The sequence below is a fragment of the Chrysemys picta genome, chromosome 12, assembly GCF_011386835.1.
Source record: "Chrysemys picta bellii isolate R12L10 chromosome 12, ASM1138683v2, whole genome shotgun sequence".
NCBI lineage: Eukaryota > Metazoa > Chordata > Testudines > Emydidae > Chrysemys > Chrysemys picta.
The window spans coordinates 10,162,588-10,178,922 of NC_088802.1; the positions used below are offsets into that span (position 1 = coordinate 10,162,588).

The 16,335-nt window shown below is 53.6% G+C and overlaps 3 protein-coding genes across 7 annotated transcripts in view; 2 read left to right on the forward strand and 1 right to left on the reverse strand.

Annotated features, from left to right (window-relative positions):
* The window catches only part of LOC101948742 (zinc finger protein RFP-like), a 1,201,957-nt gene that overhangs the window by 345,398 nt on the left and 840,224 nt on the right, over window positions 1-16,335 (reverse strand). The window lies entirely within an intron of this gene.
* LOC101950961 (zinc finger protein 665-like) overlaps window positions 1-16,335 on the forward strand; it is a 56,285-nt gene that overhangs the window by 16,594 nt on the left and 23,356 nt on the right. Inside the window, exon 4 of one of the 2 annotated variants that reach the window (XM_065564548.1) lies at window positions 1,659-2,976. The exons of the other annotated variant lie outside the window; for it this stretch is intronic. Within the exon in view, the coding sequence (XP_065420620.1) occupies window positions 1,659-1,702 (44 nt within the window). The 3' untranslated portion in view covers window positions 1,703-2,976. Of the gene's footprint in view, window positions 1-1,658; window positions 2,977-16,335 lie in introns of those variants that run through there. 2 annotated transcript variants of the gene reach the window in all.
* LOC103307185 (zinc finger protein 420-like) lies at window positions 4,350-10,586 on the forward strand. 4 transcript variants are annotated; one of them, XM_065564449.1, is made up of 5 exons: window positions 4,350-4,503; window positions 6,008-6,095; window positions 6,621-6,747; window positions 7,356-7,469; window positions 7,784-10,586. In XM_065564449.1, exons 2-5 carry the CDS (start codon window positions 6,072-6,074, stop codon window positions 9,733-9,735), a joined length of 2,217 nt encoding a protein of 738 aa, XP_065420521.1. In that variant the 5' UTR covers window positions 4,350-4,503; window positions 6,008-6,071; the 3' UTR covers window positions 9,736-10,586. The 4 variants fall into 4 exon arrangements, with proteins under 4 accessions (XP_065420521.1, XP_065420523.1, XP_065420520.1 ...); XM_065564451.1 differs by having other exon boundaries at window positions 7,787-10,586; XM_065564448.1 differs by lacking the exon at window positions 4,350-4,503 and adding an exon at window positions 4,867-5,132.

Consider the following 16,335-nt stretch of genomic DNA (forward strand, 5'->3'; position numbering starts at 1 on the left):
GAGGGGTCCCAGGACAGCTACAGATCTCTGTATGTCCAGGGATCATACCCAACCTTCTCCTTCGGACTCTGATGCAGCGAGTGTTGTATTTCAGCAGGGCCAAACTGCAGAGGGAGGGGTGTTGAGTGCAGTGGGTATTGGGAGTCCACGGTGCTGGACTGTGAGGAGGGAGGAGTCGAATGCTACGGGTAGAGAGTGGAGTCAGGAGTTTGATAAGAGTGTGCTGGCAGTGTGTGTGGGGGGGGGGGCATGGGAAAGAGTTTTGCGACAGTGGCTGCAGGGAAGGGCTGGCGCACAGCGGCTCGGTTTGAAGAGCTAGTATCGCCTGGAGCGTGTCTGCTGATGTGCCAAGACTACTTCTGCCCCTGCTTTCCTGCCCTGGCATCTGGGGACTTCAGTGCCCTGCCTGGTTTGCGCCAGACCCACTAACCTGCTGCAAACCCAGATCCAGGTCTGAACCATGTCACCTAACAGCTATAGGCTTAATTGAAAGCAGCTTAAGAAGTGGTCCTGTCTTTAACACTCTGATGCCCAATTCCCAATGGGGCCCAAATCCCAAATAAATCCGTTTTACCCTGTGTAAAGCTTATACAGGGTAAACTCATAGATTGTTCGCCCTCTATAACACTGATAGAGAGGTATGAACAGCTGTTCCTCCCCTCCCCCAGGTACTAATACATACTCCGGGTTAATTCACAAGTAAAAAGTGATTTTATTGAATACAGAAAGTAGGATTTAAGTGGTTCCAAGTAGTAACAGACAGAAAAAAGTGAATTACCAAGTAAAATAAAATAAAACACGTAAGTCTAAGCCTAATACAGTAAGAAAATTCAATACAGATAAAACCTCACTCTCAGTGATGTTCCAGTAAGCTTCCTCTTACAGACTAATCTCCTTCTAGTCTGGGTCCAGCAATCACTCACCCCCTGTAGTTACTGTCCTTTGTTCCAGTTTCTCTCAGGTATCCTTGAGCCAGCTGAAGAGAAAATGGAGAGGTCTCCCAGGGGTTTAAATAGACTTTCTCGTGGGGGTGGATACCCCTCCCTCCCCCTGTGTAGAATTTCAGCTACAAGATGGAGTTTTGGAGTCACACGGGCAAGTCACATGTCCATGCATGACTCAGTTTTTGCAGGCCACGGCCATTGCCCCCATGCTATCTCCATGTAGATTTCTTATGTGGATTGGAGCCTTCCAAGATCCATTGTCCATTACGTGATTCTTGATTGGGCACTTAACTTGCCCATTCCTTTCTCAGGTAGCTGACCAAATGCTTTACTAAGGCTACTTAGAAATCAAGGAAGTACACAGCCAATATTCATAACTTCGAACACAAAAATGACACAGGCATACAAATAGGAGGAATAGATTCAGTAGATCAAAACCTTTACAGAGATATGTTACATGGCATATGTAGCATAAAACATATTCCAGTTATGTCATATATACATTCATAAGCATATTTCCATAAAGCATTATGGGGTGCAACGTCACACCATTATCCATGCATCCCTCATTCATGCAGCTGAACTATGTTAATAAGGTTACTGCAGGGTTTTGCAAAATGGAGTAAGCATTTCAAAATGGAGTTTTAGTTACAATATGGAGTCTTAATAATAATAGTAATTTAAAACAAACAAACAAACACTTTCATTCCTCAGCGCTACAAAAAGAGCTCCGGACTGCATGCATCTCTGGCCTCTGAGTCATTCTCGGCCTCTCGTTCCCACTCCTCCTCTTCACCCAAGATTGCCTGCTCCTGGCTCGGTCCACTCTCGACTGGCAACGAAGCCAACGAAGTATCTACAGGGGACTTGGCAGTGGAGGTGGGGGTCATCACCGAGTATCACATCCAGCTCTTTGTAGAACCGGCAGCTTGTGGGCGCAGCACCGGAGCGGTGGTTTGCCTCCCGCACCTTGTGGTAGGCATTCCGCAGCTCCTTCACTCTGACCCTGCACTGCAACATGTCCCGGTCATGGCCCTTTTCTGTCATGCATCTAGAAATCTGTCCGTAGGTATCAAAATTCTGATGGCTGGAGCACAGCTGGGACTGGACAGCTTCCTCTCCCGAAACACTGATGAGTCTCAGCAGCTTGGCATTACTGCAAACGGGGGATGGCCTGGTGCATAGAGCCGGCGTGGCCACCTGGAAAGAAGCGCTGAGACCACTGCACGCATCACCGAGCAAACAGGACGGGGACTTTCAAAATTCCAAAGGAATGTCTGGGGTGGAGCTGACAGTTCGTCACCTGAGGGCAGGGCAGTAGAGTTCAAACCAATGGCCAGAGAGGTGAGAACAGGCATTGTGGGACACCTCCCGGAGGCCAATCGCAGTGCTGTAATCACCACGGTGACTACACTGGTGGCACCACGGTGCTGTAGCCACGGTGCAGAAAGCTCTACGCCGCTCATCGAGGTGGTTTTTTTAGAGCGCTACAATGGTGCAGTTTCTGCGCACTAAGTGGCTTGGCAGTGTGTGCACCTCGGGAATTACAGCGCAGAAAGCTGCTTTACTGTGCACAAACTTGCCAGTGTAGACGGGGCCAGGGCCGGCTTTAGGCCGATTCGGCCGATTCCCCTGAATGGGGCCCCGCGCCTAGAGGGCCCCACGCAGCTGTCCACCCGCCCCCAGCCCACTTCCCCCTCCTCCCCTGAACGCTCCGCCCACCTTCTCCTCCCTCTCCCCTGCTTCCCGCAAATCAGATGTTCGCGGGAAACCTGAAACAAGCAGCAGGCAGGAGGTGGGGGGGGGGGGTGCGAGGAGAGTTCCAGGGAGACGCAGTGCGGCCCAGTCCGGCCCTGGCTGAGTGCGCGGCTCCCTCCGGCCTGGCCCCAGCTGAACAACCCCAGCCCGGTCCTGGCCGAGTGGCTCTGGCCCGGCCCGGGCCCCGCGGTGCCGGGCTCGGGCCCGGCTGAGCGGCTCCAGCCTGGACCCAGACCCAGAACCGGCTGAGCGGCTCCGGCCCAGCTCGGGCCCCACGGTGCCGGCCCTGGCCAAGTGGTGCCGGCCCGGCCCGAGAGGCTCCGGCCCGGCCCCGTGGCCCCGGGCCCAGCCCCGGCCCAGAGGTGGACCCGGCCGAGCGGCTCTGGCCCGGCTCAGCTCGGGCCCTGCGGCGCCGGCCCCAGCCGAGCGGCGCCAGCACAGACCGAGAGGCTCCGGTCCGGCCCTGGCCCAGTGGCTCCGGCCCGGACCCGGACCCAGGCCCAGGCTGAGCGGGCCCAGACCCGGACCCGGACCCGGGACCGGGCTGAGTGGGCCCGGACCGTACCTGGACCCGGGTCTGGACCCAGCTTGGACCGAGCGGACCCAGCCCAGACCCGGACCCGGGCGAGCGGCTCCAGGCAGTGCGGTCAGGGGGCAGGGAGCAGGTGTTGGAAGAGGGCAGGGGAGTTTGGAGGGTTGTGGGGGGGTGGATAGGGGTCGGGGCGGTCAGAGGGCAGGGAACAGGGGGATTGAATGGGGGCAAGGGTCCTGGGGGAGCAGTCAGGAAGGAGCAGGGGTTGGGTTGGGTTGGGTTGGGCGGTGGGGGGCAGTCGGGGCAGAGGTTCCAGGGGCAGTCAGGGACAGAGAGAAGGGGTGGTTGGATGGGGAAGGAGTCCCAGTGGGCCATCAGGAATGAGAGGAAGGGTTGGATGGGGTGGCAGGGGGCAGTCATGGGACAGGGAAGGGGGGGTGGATGGGGCAGGGGTCCCGGGGGTGTGTGTCAAGAACTTTAGGTAGGCTTAGCATGCATCCGTATACATTACGCAATGTATGTAATATAATTTTGTTATTATTTATATAGTTATGGAAAGTACATAATGTATGGAAGAAATGAAAGGTGGTTTTTTACGTGTCTTTTTTTTTTTTTTAAGTCATCCCTGTTGGGGCCCCGCCGAAAATGTTCGAACTGGGCCCCGCACTTCCTAAAGCCAGCCCTGGACGGGGCCTAAGTGGTGGTTTTTTGGTTGGCCCTCTCCTAGTACCAAAAGGCAGGAAAGGCCAATGAGAAATAAAGACCTTGCGAGTAGTCCCCAGGGTGAATGGAGAGAGGCCAAGGCTCTAGGTCAGCCTCGTTGACAGGACAGGCAGGCCAATGAGGGAGTCAGGTGCCCGTCCTTTGAGCTGGAGCTGCCTGCCAGAGAAGGGCAGAGCTAAGGGGAGAGCAGCAGCCTGAACTGGGTCAGAGGCAGAGCAGCAGAAGCACTGATGCAGAGCGAAGCTGGGTCTGGAGCAGTCTGGTGCTGGGTGGGGTGATCAGCTGGGGAGAGCGAGGGAGGGACCCTGGGCAGCGTGGGATGACATCATGTTTTCCTTTCCCCTTTCCCATTTTTTCCTTTTTTTTTTATTACTTGCTGTTTAATAAATCGTATTTGTTCTGAACTCTATGCAATGCTGAGTGATGACATCAGGGAAGCGTCCACAGTGAAGAGAGCACCGCTCACTGGGAATACGACACCCTAGCCCCTGACCTGAGTGATCGCAACAAGATTGGGGGTATCCTTGAAGTCAGGCAGGCCTACGGGTAAAGGGAGTGGGAGCGAGGACTCAGATCCTTTTGCTATTTGATTCCATCAGGATGGTGAATGAGACAAAAAAGTGCCCCACAATAGTAGAACTGTTCCCTTTGCTTACCTCCGTGCATCTTTACTAGTTTCTCTTAAAGTTAGTTAGGATTATAGGGGAAAGTGTCAGAGCGGCCACCAGTGAGAGCTGCTGGCCACACACTGAGGCCACCACATTTGGTCCTTAGAACCCCTGGGCTAGATGCTCATGATGGGCCCTTCTGACCTTAGAGCCTGTGAGTGGAACAGGAGCCGGACACAGAGATGCTGCAGCTCGGTGGGTTGATCGCTAGGACCCAGGAGCAGCTGGGAGGTGGCTCTGGGGGGAGCGATCGCTGGGCTCAGGCCCGGCAGCAGGAAGTGACTCGCGGCCGCTGCGGTGACTCTGGCTCCAGGCTCCTGGCGAGATCCCCGAGCCCCGGCGGCTGGTGCTGGGAGCCCGGAGCCCGGGCTGCAGCCGGGAGAGGGGAATCTCCAGCAGGGCCCTTCCCGCTGCTCCCCAGGAGCCTCTCCCAGGGCAGAGCCCCCAGCCCGGCCAGGCCCCTTCCCGGCCCGGCCCCTGCCCCAGGGGGCCCCGCTCGGAGGGAAGGTGAGAGAGACCCGCCCCCCCCCCCGTCACCCCCCGGGCTGCAGGGGGAGGAGGATAAAGAGGGGCAGGGGGTGAGGGCAGGCGGGGGGAGCGGGGTGTGGGCAGGAGGCGGGTGCTGGGGATGCGGGGGGGGGGCACTGAAGGGAAGATGGGGCGATGCAGGGGAATCGGGGGGGGGTTGTGGGGCTGAGGGGAGCGAGGCTGGAATGGGGGAAGATGTGAGTGGGGGGAACTGCGAGGGAAGGGGGATTTGGGGAGGCTGGCGGGGGAAGGGGGGGAGATGCCGAGGCAGCTTCTCCGCCCCATGGGACACGAGGGGGGGGTGGCGGGTGGTCAAACCAGCTTTCGGAGGGATCAGGGGACAAACCCCTCAGGGTTCAGAAGCTACACGGCAAAAACCCAGACCGACCCCCCCACACACACACACACCCTGCTCCATGTGTATCATTGTCAGACACACCCCTGCTGGTGGGGTCTGTGTTGGGGGCTGCCCGGAGCCCTGGTCTGATTTCCCTGCAGGTTTCAGATCTCAGCCACACCGGTGTCAGACCGGAGTCACTACTGGCTCTGGCAGGCAGGGAGTGTGGATGTGCCAATGGGATCAGCCTCTGCCTGCCTGTCCCTAGGGCTGCCGGGGAAGTCCAGGGCGGCTCATTCTTCAGGTGGTGCCACCAGAGGGCTCCGGCTGTTGCTAAGGGAGAGGGGTTTACACTGCAATGGGGGGCAATCCCCCAAAGTGGCCTCTTTAATTCTGCTCTTTTTCTATCATTTGGCTCAGAGATACTGTTACTGGGAGGGTTTGAAGAGGCTGGGGGGGAATCGGGGTGTGACATGGACTGAAGTCCCTTCTGTAACCTCCCCTCTCACCCCGACAGGCTGAGGAATCACGTCCACGTTTCACTCCAGATCGCCCCGTCTTCCAGGGGACAGGGAAGTGAAATGGCTGTGATGGAGCCAGCTCAGGTATGGGATTTTCAGGGAACTGCTGGGTTGGGTGAGGGAGGAGACAGGATGTGATAAACCTGCTGATTTTCTGAGTAGGCCCATTGCTTGCAGAGGAGGGGGGAAAGGACAGTCCCCCATTTCTCAAACAGGATGCAACCCCCTCAGCAGGGCTGGGAACATTTTCCAGGCTCCCAGTGCTGGAGTCTGACCCCACTAGCCAGAGGCTGCTGCGAAATATGAAGGGAAGCTTTTGGGATTCCTGTCCCTGACGCCAGCCCACAGCTCTGCTTCCCGCATCAGACGGTGGCTGGCAGGCGTGTGGGAAATGAGAAGACCCTGCCCTGCTCCATGTGCTGAGGGAACAAGGAGCTCTCACCTTCTCCGCACCCCCTGAAGCCTCCTGGCTGCTCTAAGCAGGGTGGGGGTGCGATTCTGCTACTCTGACCCTCCCAAAGCTTCCATTTCTTTATCCTTTGTCCCGTAAGACTACTGGGATTGTGGCTGGGGCAGCAGGTGCTGAGTGGGGGACTCTTGTTCTTTCAGATGCCGGTGACCTTTGAGGAGGTGGCTGTGTATTTCACCCAGGGGCAGGGGGCTCTGCTGGACCCCGCTCAGAGAGCCCTATACAGGGACGTCATGCAGGAGAACTACAAGACAGTGACCTCGCTGGGTAAGGGATTCCTGTTCCCTCGGTTATTAGAAGCCGTGGGGTCTGCGTGTCTGAATCTGGTCAGGTTCTTCCCTGGTTAGTTAGATCAGAGGCGAGTGGGTTCCATAATGCACAGATGCCCTGTGAGAAAGACTTGCATCTCCGTGCCCTTTCCAGTGGGACATGGGTGTCAAAACCCAATGGACAAGTTAAACCATCCCCACCCCTCCAGCTTTCAAAGGAGCATAAATCCCGCATTGTCCTGTCTGTGTTGTTTCTCGGCGACACACAAAATCCCTGTTCACGTCCCTCCTTGGGAATAGCTCCAGCCATGGAGAGGGCTCTGGGCTCTGCAGGTTTAGAAAGAAGCAGGGGTTTAAGTCCAGAGCTGTGTGTGAGTCAGCAAGGCCCCCAGAGCACACAGTGAGGGTGTAGTAATAATTCAACTCACCTCCCCAGACAACTTCCGCTGTACAAGGGGGCTCAGTGACTCTGTTCCCATCCTCTTGGATTGCACGTTCCTCCAGCAGAGCACAGAGACAGGTTCCACTCATGGAATGTCCTTTCTGACAAATACTCCACCAATGCCCAACGTACCCTTATCTGGTCTGATTTCCCCCTCTGCGCAGGATTTCCCATTCCCAAACCTGAGGTGATCTCCTGCCTGGAACAAGGGGAAGAGCCGTGGGTGCCAGATCTCCAGGCCTGTGAGGAAAGAAGGCTTCCGAGATGCACCCATACAGGTGAGGACTGACAGAGAAACCATCTAGGTAATGAAGGAAAAAGTAGAGAATCCCAAAATATGGTGTGAATAACGCCCTCAGTTCTTCCTCATCTCACCCAGAGCAGGGCTATGGTCAGCAGATATCGCTCACACCATTCCACCCAGCCTCTTAGCTACAGAAGTTTCCTTCCCGTTTCTCTTTCCCTGTGAGGGTTTGGGTGGGATGTGGAGGCAGAATCCAATTGCTCAGTCTTTGTGTCGGGTTTTCCCTCTGTGCTATTCCTCTTTCTCCCCAACACAATGACTCCTGTCTGGATTGTCTCTCTCTCCCAGCAGGCGCTGAGCGAGGGAGTGAGACCAAGGAGGGGAATCATCATGAGGAAGTGCCCGGGGAAGTGGAACCACAGGGGACCTTTGTAGGAAGAATTGAAGGGAATTATTCCCACTGCTGGGAGCAGGGAGAAGCCTGGGGAAATTGGCACAGGTCAGAGAGGCTTGTGGGAAACCACCCAGGGAAGAAAGTGGATGAATCTATTAATGGTGGGGGAGGCGATAAGGATCCCAGAGCGCAGGAGACAAATCCCAAGGAAGAGACACCCTGGCACTGCCTGCAGTGTGGGAAAGGATTCATTGTGAGATCACAGCTTGTGACACATCAGACAATCCATTCTGGAGAGAAACCCCTTCAATGCTTGGAACGTGGGGAAAGCTTCAATAACCGCTCAGATCTTAATAACCATGGGAGAAGCCACACTGGAGAGAAGCCCATTCAATGCCTCGAGTGCAGGAAATGTTTCAGTTCTAAGTCAACACTAATTTCACATCAGGCAATCCACACAGGAGAGAGACCCCATAAGTGCTTGGATTGTGGGAAAAGTTATAAGCAGAGGTCACACCTTCTTAGACATCAGGCAATCCACACAGGAGAGAGACCCCATAAGTGCTTGGATTGTGGGAAAAGTTATAAGCAGAGATCACACCTTCTTAGACATCAGGCAATCCACACAGGAGAGAGACCTCACAAGTGCTTGGACTGTGGGAAAAGTTATAGGCAGAGATCACACCTTCTTAGACATCAGGCAATCCACACAGGAGACAGATCTCACAAGTGCTTGGACTGTGGGAAAAGTTTCATACACAAGTCCTACCTTTTTAGTCATCAGGTAATCCATACAGAAGAGAGCCCCCATAAGTGCTTGGACTGTGGGAAAAGTTTGAAGTGGAGATCAGACCTTTTTAATCATCAGGTAATCCACACAGGAGAGAGACCCCATAAGTGCTTGGACTGTGGGAAAAGTTTCAAGCGGAGATCAGACCTTGTTAATCATCAGGTAATCCACACAGGAGAGAGACCGCATAAGTGCTTGGACTGTGGAAAAAGTTTCATACGGAGGTCAAAGCTTGTTAATCATCAGGTAATCCACACAGGAGAGAAACCCCATAACTGCTTCGACTGTGGGAAAAAATTTATAACGAGGTCAGCACTTGTTAAACATCTGGCAATGCACACAGGAGAGAGACCCCATAAGTGCTTGGACTGTGGGAAAAGTTTCAAACGGAGGTCAGAGCTTGTTGAACATCAGGCAGTCCACACAGAAGAGAGACCGCATAAGTGCTTGGACTGTGGGAAAAGTTTCATACGGAGGTCAAAGCTTGTTAATCATCAGGCAATCCATACAGGAGAGAGACCCCATAAATGCTTGGACTGTGGAAAAAGTTTCATACACAGGTCAAGCCTTGTTAATCATCAGGGAATCCACACAGGAGAGAGACCCCATAAATGCTTGGACTGTGGGAAAAGTTTCCTACAGAGGTCATACCTGGTTAAACATCAGGTAGTTCACTCAGGAGAGAAACCGCATAAGTGCTTGTACTGTGGTAAAAGTTTCATACAGAGGTCAGATCTTGCTAAACATCAGGCAATCCATACAGGAGAGAGACCACATAAGTGCTTGGATTGTGGGAAAAGTTTCATACGGAGGTCAGACCTTGTTGAACATCAGGCAGTCCACACAGGAGAGAGACCCTATAAGTGCCTCGACTGTGGGAAAAGTTTCATACGGAAATCAGACCTTGTTAAACATCAGGTAGTTCACTCAGGAGAGAGACCCCATAAGTGCTTGGACTGTGGGAAAAGTTTCACACGGAGATCAGTCTTGATTAAACATCAGAGAATCCACACAGGAGAGAGACCCCATAAGTGCCTGGACTGTGGGAAAAATTTCAGAGAGAGATCACACCTCATTAAACATGGGAGAATCCACACAGTATCTAAACTTCTGTGACACGTGACAAGAAAGGGTTAAACAACTTAGGACTCTTTAATCCGATTTCTGTACTCCACCTCGACAAGTCGAGATCGCAATCCCGGGTTTAAGGTATTGTGGACACAATTCGACGTTATTGGCCTCCGGGAGCAATCCCAGAATGCTCCCTTGTGACCACTCTGGACAACACTCTCAACTCCAATGCACTAGCCAGGTGGGCAGGAAAAGCCCCGGGAACTTTTGAATTTCATTTCCTGTTTGGTCACCATCAGCACAGGTGACCATCAGCACAGTCCACCATCACAGGCGACCATGCAGAGTCCACCATCACAAGAGATCACAGAAAAAACGAACTTGGAACGACATGTTCACCGAGCTCATGGAGTCCTCCCGCACTGATAGGGTCCAGCTGAATGCATGGAGGCAAAGAATTGCGGAGTGCCGTAAAGCATTACAGGAACTCGAAGAGAGGAGGGACGCGCGTGATGAGAGCAGGCAGGACGCTATGGTCAGGCTCATGGGGGAACAAACTGACATGCTCCGCTGTATGGTGGATCTAATGCAGGAAAGGCAGCTGACCACAGACTGCCGCTGCAGCCCCTGTATAACCACCATCCCCAAGTTCCATAGCCTCCTCACTCAGACGCCCAAGAACACGAGGTGGGAGGCTACGGGGACCCACACACTCAACCCCAGAGGATCGCCCAAACAGCAGAAAGCTGGCATATGCGAACTTTTGATTTGGTTTCTGGATTTGTCCTTCCCTCCTCCTCCACCCCCCTAACCCAATACCCCTCCCTCCCCTGGTCTACCTTCTGATTTCTCTCAATGTGTTCTACAACAAATAATAAAGAACATTTTTAAAACTATTTTGACTTTATTTCCTTTCATATATATATAGGGGGCGGGTAACTTCAAGAGAAACAAACACAACTGTCACACCGTACCCTGGCCAGTCATGAAACCGGCTTTCAAAGCTTCTCTGATGCAGGGCGCGCCCTGCTGCGCTCTTCTAATCGCCCTGTTGTCTGTGCGAAATTGGCTGCCAGGTGAGTTGCCTAAACCTCCCACCCTGCCATAAACGTCTCCACTTTAGTCTCACAGTTATTGTGGCGCACACAACAAGCAGCAATTACAATTGGAATATTGGTTGTGCTGAGATCTAACCGAGTCAGTAAACTGCGCCAGCGCGCTTTCAAACGTCCAAATGCACATTCTACCACCAACCTGCACTTGCTCAGCCTATAGTTGAACTGCTCCTTACTACTGTCCAGGGTGCCTGTGTACGGCTTCATGAGCCATGGCATTAAGGGGTAGGCTGGGTCCCCGAGGATAACTATAGGCATTTCAACATCCCCAACAGTAATTTTCTGGTCTGGGAAGTAAGTCCCTTCCCGCAGCTGTTCAAACAGACCAGAGTTCCTGAAGATGCGAGCGTCATGCACCTTTCTCGGCCATCCCACATTGATGTCGGTGAAACGTCCCTTGTGATCCACCAGTGCTTGCAGCACCATGGAAAAGTACCCCTGGCGGTTTATGTACTGGCCGCCCTGGTGGGCCGGGGCCAAGATAGGGATATGCGTTCCGTCTATTGCCCCACCACAGTTAGGGAACCCCAGGGCATTAAAGCCATCCACAATGGTCTGCACATTTCCTAAAGTCACTACCCTTGATAGCACTTGGTGAATGATTGCGTTGGCTACTTGCAGCACAGCAGCCCTTAGAGTAGATTTGCCCACTCCAAACTGAATCATAGAATATCAGGGTTGGAAGGGACCTCAGGAGGTCATCTAGTCCAGCCTGCTGTTCAAAGCAGGACCAATCCCCAACTAAAACACCCCAGCCAGGGCTTTGTCAAGCCTGACCTTAAAATCCTCTAAGGAAGCAGATTCCACCACCTCCCTAGGTAACCCATTCCAGTGCTTCATCACCCTCCTAGTGAAAAAGCCTTTTCTAATATCCAACCTAAACCTCCCCCACTGCACCTGGAGACCATTACTCCTTGTTCTGTCAGCTGCTACCACTGAGAACAGTCTAGATCCATCCTCTTTGGAACCCCCGTTGCAAGTTACCACTGTGCTATGGCCTCTTGCTTCTCAACTGTGAGGGCTGCTCTCATTTTGGTGTCTTTGCACTTCAGGGCAGGGGAAAGCAATTCACAAAGTTCCATGAAAGTGGCCCTACACATACGAAAGTTTCGCAGCCACTGGGAATCATCCCAGACCTGCAACACTATGCGGTCCCACCACTCTGTGCTTGTTTCCCGGGCCCAGAATCGGCGTTCCACGTGATGAACCTGGCCCAGTGCCACCATGATCTCCGAATCACCACATGCCGTGCTTCTAGGAACGTCTGTGTCCATGTCCTCATCAGTATAGTAATCACACTCACCCGGTTTTGCAGGTACTGCACATACTGCTGGATAATGCGCGAGGTATTTATAATGGTCAAAACTGCAGCGGAGATCTGAACAGGCTCCATGATTGCTGCTCTATGGTGCCTGCATGGATAATCCTGGAAAAAGGGCGCAAAACATAGGAGAGCTGTTCGGTTCAAGATGGCTGAAAAAAGGCGGTAAATGTTTGTCTTCTGTAGTTTTCACAGGTTCGGGAAGCTTGCTAGAGCTGCAAGAGCGGGAGAGCAGAGTTTGCCGCAGAAGAGTGAGCAGCATGGGGCAGGGATCACTAGCAGGAGGGTCTCTGCCAATTGAAGTCACTAAAACACAGGATTGGGGACTTCAACAGCAGAGTCCAGGGAAGGGGTAGGGATGGTTTTGTGGCCTGCAGCATGCAGGGGGTCAGACCAGATGATCATAATGGTCCCTTCTGACCTTAAAGTCTATGAGTCTATGAGTTTGCCGTGGAAGCTGTGCGGCTCAGTTCACGATGGCCAAAAAATGGCAGGGAATCGTTGCCTTCTGTAGCTTGCGTGCGAGCCCAGGACAGACAACATGGAAAAACTAGCTAGCGATGCAAGAGCGGGAGAGCAGAGTTTGCGGCGGAAGCTGTGCTGCTTGGTTCACGTTAGCCGAAAAAAGGTGGGAAATGGTTAGATAAAAGAGTAGATAGAAAGACGAGAGGACATGCGAGGTGGATTCATAGTACCAGGAGACAGGCGGTGCACCACCTGCTGGCAATATGGCGTCTGCCGTAGCTTTCACGGAGGGAGGAGCGAGTGACGACACACACCCAGAAACACCCGCGAGAATGTTTCTGCCCCATCATGCACTGGGAGGTTAACCCACAATTCCAATGGGCGGCAGGGACTGCAGGAACTGTGGGATAGCTTCCCACAGTGCACCGCTCCGACATTCGACGCTAGCCTCGGTACTGTGGATGCACTCTGCCGAATTCACGCGCTTTAATGGCACACAACACCGAATGTATAAAATCGCTTCTGAAAATTCGAATAGAATAAGTTCAAATTAATTTCATACTGTAGACCTACCCTCAGATCAGGCCTTGTTACACATCAAGCAAGCACCACAGGAGAGAGACTTTATAAATGCTTGGCATGTTGGAAAAGCTTCAGTAAGAGAGAATCCACGGAGGTATGAGAGATCCTAGAAATAGCCTGACTGCAGAAAAAAAATCAATTTGACTTCACACATCATTGACCCACACAGCAGAGAGGCCTTGAATGTGGGGGAAGCTTCACTAGGTGCTCCCGGAGTTTCAAGCATGCAGAAATCCGCACAGAGAAGAAACAGCTGAGATGTTCTCATTGTGGAAAATGCTCCAAGTGGAGTTAACACCATGTTGGACATCAGAGACTCCTCCACACAGCAGGGAAATTCTCTCAGGACCCTGACTAGGCCATAGTAACAAACCCATTTCCTCGTTCCCACACGTCAGGGGCTTTTGGCTCCCAAGGACAGGGCTGCCCTGAGGATTCAGGGGGTCTGGGGGCAAGCAATATCGGGGGCCCCTTCCATAAAAAAAAGTTTCAGTAATATAGAATGCTATATTCTCATGGGGGCCCTTGCGGGGCCTGGGGAAATTACCCCACTTGCCCCCCCCCCTTGGGCAGCCCTGCCCAAGGATCCACCTACCCGTCACTGGGGTGAGGATCCGGTAGCAGCCAAGCATCAGCTGGTCAGTGACCCTCTGGCTCTGCCTGGTCTAAGCAAACCCCAGGCAGAGGAGGAGAAACCCCGATCAGCCCTTTCCCCCTGCTGCAGCCCTGGCTGCTGAGCTGATGGGCCAGAGGAGGGGGAAGGGAGAGAGAGAAACTCCGCCAGCCGCTCCCTCTGCCTGGCTGAAGTTCCCCCCTCTCCCTTCCCCTCCCAGCCAGGATCCCCCTGCCATGGAGATGAGGGGAAGTACACTTGGACCAGGCCCCACCTTCACTCTAGACACTTGTCCCCATCCCCATCCTCCCCAGCCCCTGCTGTGGGGTGCGCTCAAGGCTGGGCAAAGGGCTGGGTGCAGGGGGTGAAGGCTCTGGCTAGGCGTGTGGGCTATGGAGGGGCTGGGGATGAGGGCTTTGGGTTGCAGACTCCGGTGGGGAAAGGACTCCGCCAGCCCTCTCTCACTGCAGCAGCTCAGGGCCAGGTGAGAGGCACTTCTCCCCAGCTGCGGGGGCTCCTGTGGTCCTGGCAGGGCCGGTGCTACCATTGAGGCAAAGTAGGCGGTTGCCTAGGGTGCCAAGATTTTGGGGAGCCAAAAAGCGGTGCCCCCAATTTTTTTTACATCATTCCTACGCCCCCTCCCCGAGCGTGCGGTCGCCACTCCACTTCTCCCGCCTCCCAGGCTTGCTGCGTCAATCAGCTGTTTGGCGCTGCAGGCCTTGGAGGGGAGGAGAATTAGAGTGGGGGCAGCGTGCTCGGGGAGGAGGCGGAGCAGAGGTGAGCTGGGGGGGGAGCTGCTACGGGCGGGGTGCCTCAGGGCAGAGGGGGGGAAGCTGCCGCGGGGGGGGGCACCTCAGGGCGGGCGGGGTGGGGAGCTGCCACAGGGCTGGGGGGAGGGGGGACGCAAGGTGGAAGTTTCACCTAGGGCGTGAAACTTCCTTGCATCGGCCCTGGATCCTGGGCTGGGCTGAGGGAGGGGTTCCTCTCCCCAGCAGCTCTGGTGGACCTGGGCCAAGCCGGGGGAGGGGCTCCTCTCCCCGCCTGCATCCACGGCCCTCGATAGCTTGCAGTGCAGCTGCGTAGCCTGCAGGGAACAGTTTCTGACCCCCCGATCTCCCATTCGCAGAGTGATTGCTAGTCCCTGAGTTCCCCCTTCAGGGCCAGATTGTCTCATTCCCAGATAGTCTCACATTACACCAGGCTGTGCTGAAAAGCATTTAGTGTTTGTACATTTTATCCCTTATGCACCAGAATTAACTAGATGCTAAAAGAGTGGGGAGCAGGGACCGTAAAATGTGGTGGTTTAGCTTCTGTGCTATTTCAGGGCGATGGGGTGAGTGCGAGAGATTCCCTCGTTCCCCGTCACTGTCACGCTCCACTCTCCACACAGCAGCCTCTGTCCCAGCCATGGAAAGTTTAACCTGTCTCCGTTCTACCCCTCCATCTCCCCACGTGTCACTTACCACTGTGTCCCTGGCTCTCCATGCTTAGGGGTCACGGCTTTGATGTCTATGATCTTAAGTCAGACTCCTGAGTGCTGGAGAAGGAAGTGTCCCAGACCTGGGAGTGGGCAGGGAAATCTCAATGAACCTCAAAGCACAGTTTGACCTTCAGATTTTATAGCCCTGTTTCTATCTATTGCTAAAATTGCTTCCCGGCTTTTTCTAGGTTTAGTCTAGAATGGATCATTTGTAGATGGGAAGGTTTTTTGTCTTTCATTCTCTTTCTTTTACTATGATGATGCTAAAACTTTTGTAACTAATACAGCCGAATAATGAGGCGAGAAGTGAAGCCGGTTTAGCCACTTCAGAAGAAAATGGGCAAATTTCTTTTCCTGATTTTGACTCTTAAAGGATTCTCTGAGATTTCACTTTATGAATGTGAAATCATGTTATAGCCCACCCTGGACTGTGGATTTTTCTCGTGAGGTCACATACTTTGATATTAGTTTAGTTTGACAGGATTTGTCACAGATTGGTTGAGGATTTCAAGAGACGAACGTTCATTCCCTTTTTTAGGGGAATAGTCCTTTTTTAGATTTTATTTTATTTTAATGTTTATGTAACGCTTTTTGGGTGTGGTTTGAATAATGACAGTGATCAACATCTCTCAGCCTGAACACTGATGGTGAGAGCTAGATTCAGAATGCGAGAGGCAGAGACTGAAAAGGAAATGAAGTTACTGCCTGATCCCTGCAGAGATGTGAGAGACAGTTGGGGGAACAGAGCTGGGAAACTGCTGGGTTTGCTCCTCAGAGCCAGACAGCTGAGGCTGAGAACTGTGAACTCGCTGCACCGGTGACAGAGAGCGCCTAGACTTGGCCTGTGAGTGTTGTGTGAAGCTGCCCCTGAACTCTCTAAAGGACCATGAATGACACCCCAAACAATGATAGATAGGGGAGGGGGCAGCATCTCCCTGTTGTTGAGATGCCAAACTTGGGCTCAGGCAAGAAGGGAGCTGGGGATATCAACAGACCAGGGCAGCCTTGAAGCCAGGCTGACCCCCATCACTGAGGCCAGAGGGAGATGAGGAACCTGATAGCCCAACTG

Excerpts from the sequence above, each read along its gene's own strand:
- LOC103307185 (XM_065564449.1), top strand. The coding sequence starts at position 6,072 with ATGGCTGTGATGGAGCCAGCTCAG. Across the intron at positions 6,096-6,620 it reads CTGTGATGGAGCCAGCTCAG|ATGCCGGTGACCTTTGAGGA; the intron begins GTATGGGATTTT and ends TTGTTCTTTCAG. Across the intron at positions 7,470-7,783 it reads TCCGAGATGCACCCATACAG|CAGGCGCTGAGCGAGGGAGT; the intron begins GTGAGGACTGAC and ends TCTCTCTCCCAG.